This window comes from Pygoscelis adeliae, unplaced genomic scaffold (assembly GCF_000699105.1).
Source record: "Pygoscelis adeliae isolate BGI_AS28 unplaced genomic scaffold, ASM69910v1 Scaffold94, whole genome shotgun sequence".
Taxonomy (NCBI): Eukaryota; Metazoa; Chordata; class Aves; order Sphenisciformes; family Spheniscidae; genus Pygoscelis; species Pygoscelis adeliae.
Genome location: NW_008824547.1, coordinates 1,779,252 through 1,780,170, shown reverse-complemented (window position 1 = coordinate 1,780,170; position 919 = coordinate 1,779,252). Strand labels below are relative to the sequence as shown.

General features: G+C 64.0%; 1 protein-coding gene across 1 annotated transcript in view; it reads left to right on the top strand.

Moving 5' to 3' along the window:
* The first annotated feature begins 5 nt into the window (after positions 1 to 5).
* LOC103915098 (hyaluronidase-1-like) overlaps positions 6 to 919 on the top strand; it is a 2,746-nt gene continuing 1,832 nt past the window's right edge. Inside the window, exon 1 of the mRNA XM_009321857.1 lies at positions 6 to 905. Within this exon, the coding sequence (XP_009320132.1) occupies positions 6 to 905 (900 nt within the window). The remainder of the gene's footprint in view (positions 906 to 919) is intronic.

Genomic DNA, 919 nt, shown 5'->3' with positions numbered 1-919 from the left:
CCCGGATGGCATCAGGGTGGCCCTCCTGGGTCCTCCTGCTGCTCCTGCCTGCCCTGGCCGACGCCGGCGGGCCTGGCCCTGTCCTCATCAACCGCCCCTTCGTCACCATCTGGAACATCCCCACTGAGCGCTGCGCCAAGAAGTACAATGTCACCCTCAACTTGGAGGTCTTTGATGTGTTGGCCAACGACCAGCAGTCCTTCATCGGGCAGGACATCACCCTCTTCTACAGCAAGGAACTGGGGCTCCTCCCCCACTACACATCCAAGGGGGTGCCAGTGAACGGGGGGCTCCCCCAAAATGCCAGCCTGCAGGCCCACCTCCACCACACCACCCGGGACATTGAGGTCACCCTGCCCAGCCCTGCCTACGGCGGGCTGTCCGTCATTGACTGGGAGAAGTGGCGCCCGCTGTGGATCCGCAACTGGGGCTCCATGGACATCTACCGGCAGAAGTCAGAGGAACTGGTGCGGCAGCAGCACCCGCAGTGGCCCCCCAAGCTGGTGAAGGAGGTGGCCAAGCGGCAGTTTGAGCAGAGTGCCCGCAACTTCATGGAGCAGACCCTGAAGCTGGGTGAGACCCTCCGTCCCGACAGCTATTGGGGTTTCTACGGCTTCCCCAACTGCTACAACAATGACTTCGACAGCCTGCCCTACACCGGGGTGTGCCCGGCGGTGGAGCAGCAGAGGAACAAGGAGCTGTGGTGGCTCTGGGGGAGGAGCCGGGCGGTCTACCCCAGCATCTACCTGCCCCCTCGCTTCAGCGGCACCAACAAGGCACTCGCCTACGTCCGGCACCGCGTGGCCGAAGCCTTCGCCGTTCAGCGTGGCATCCTCAATGACGGCATCCCCGTCCTGCCCTACTCCCAGATCGCCTTCGACTGCACCGTCGACTTCCTATCCCAGGTGCTGGGGATGTG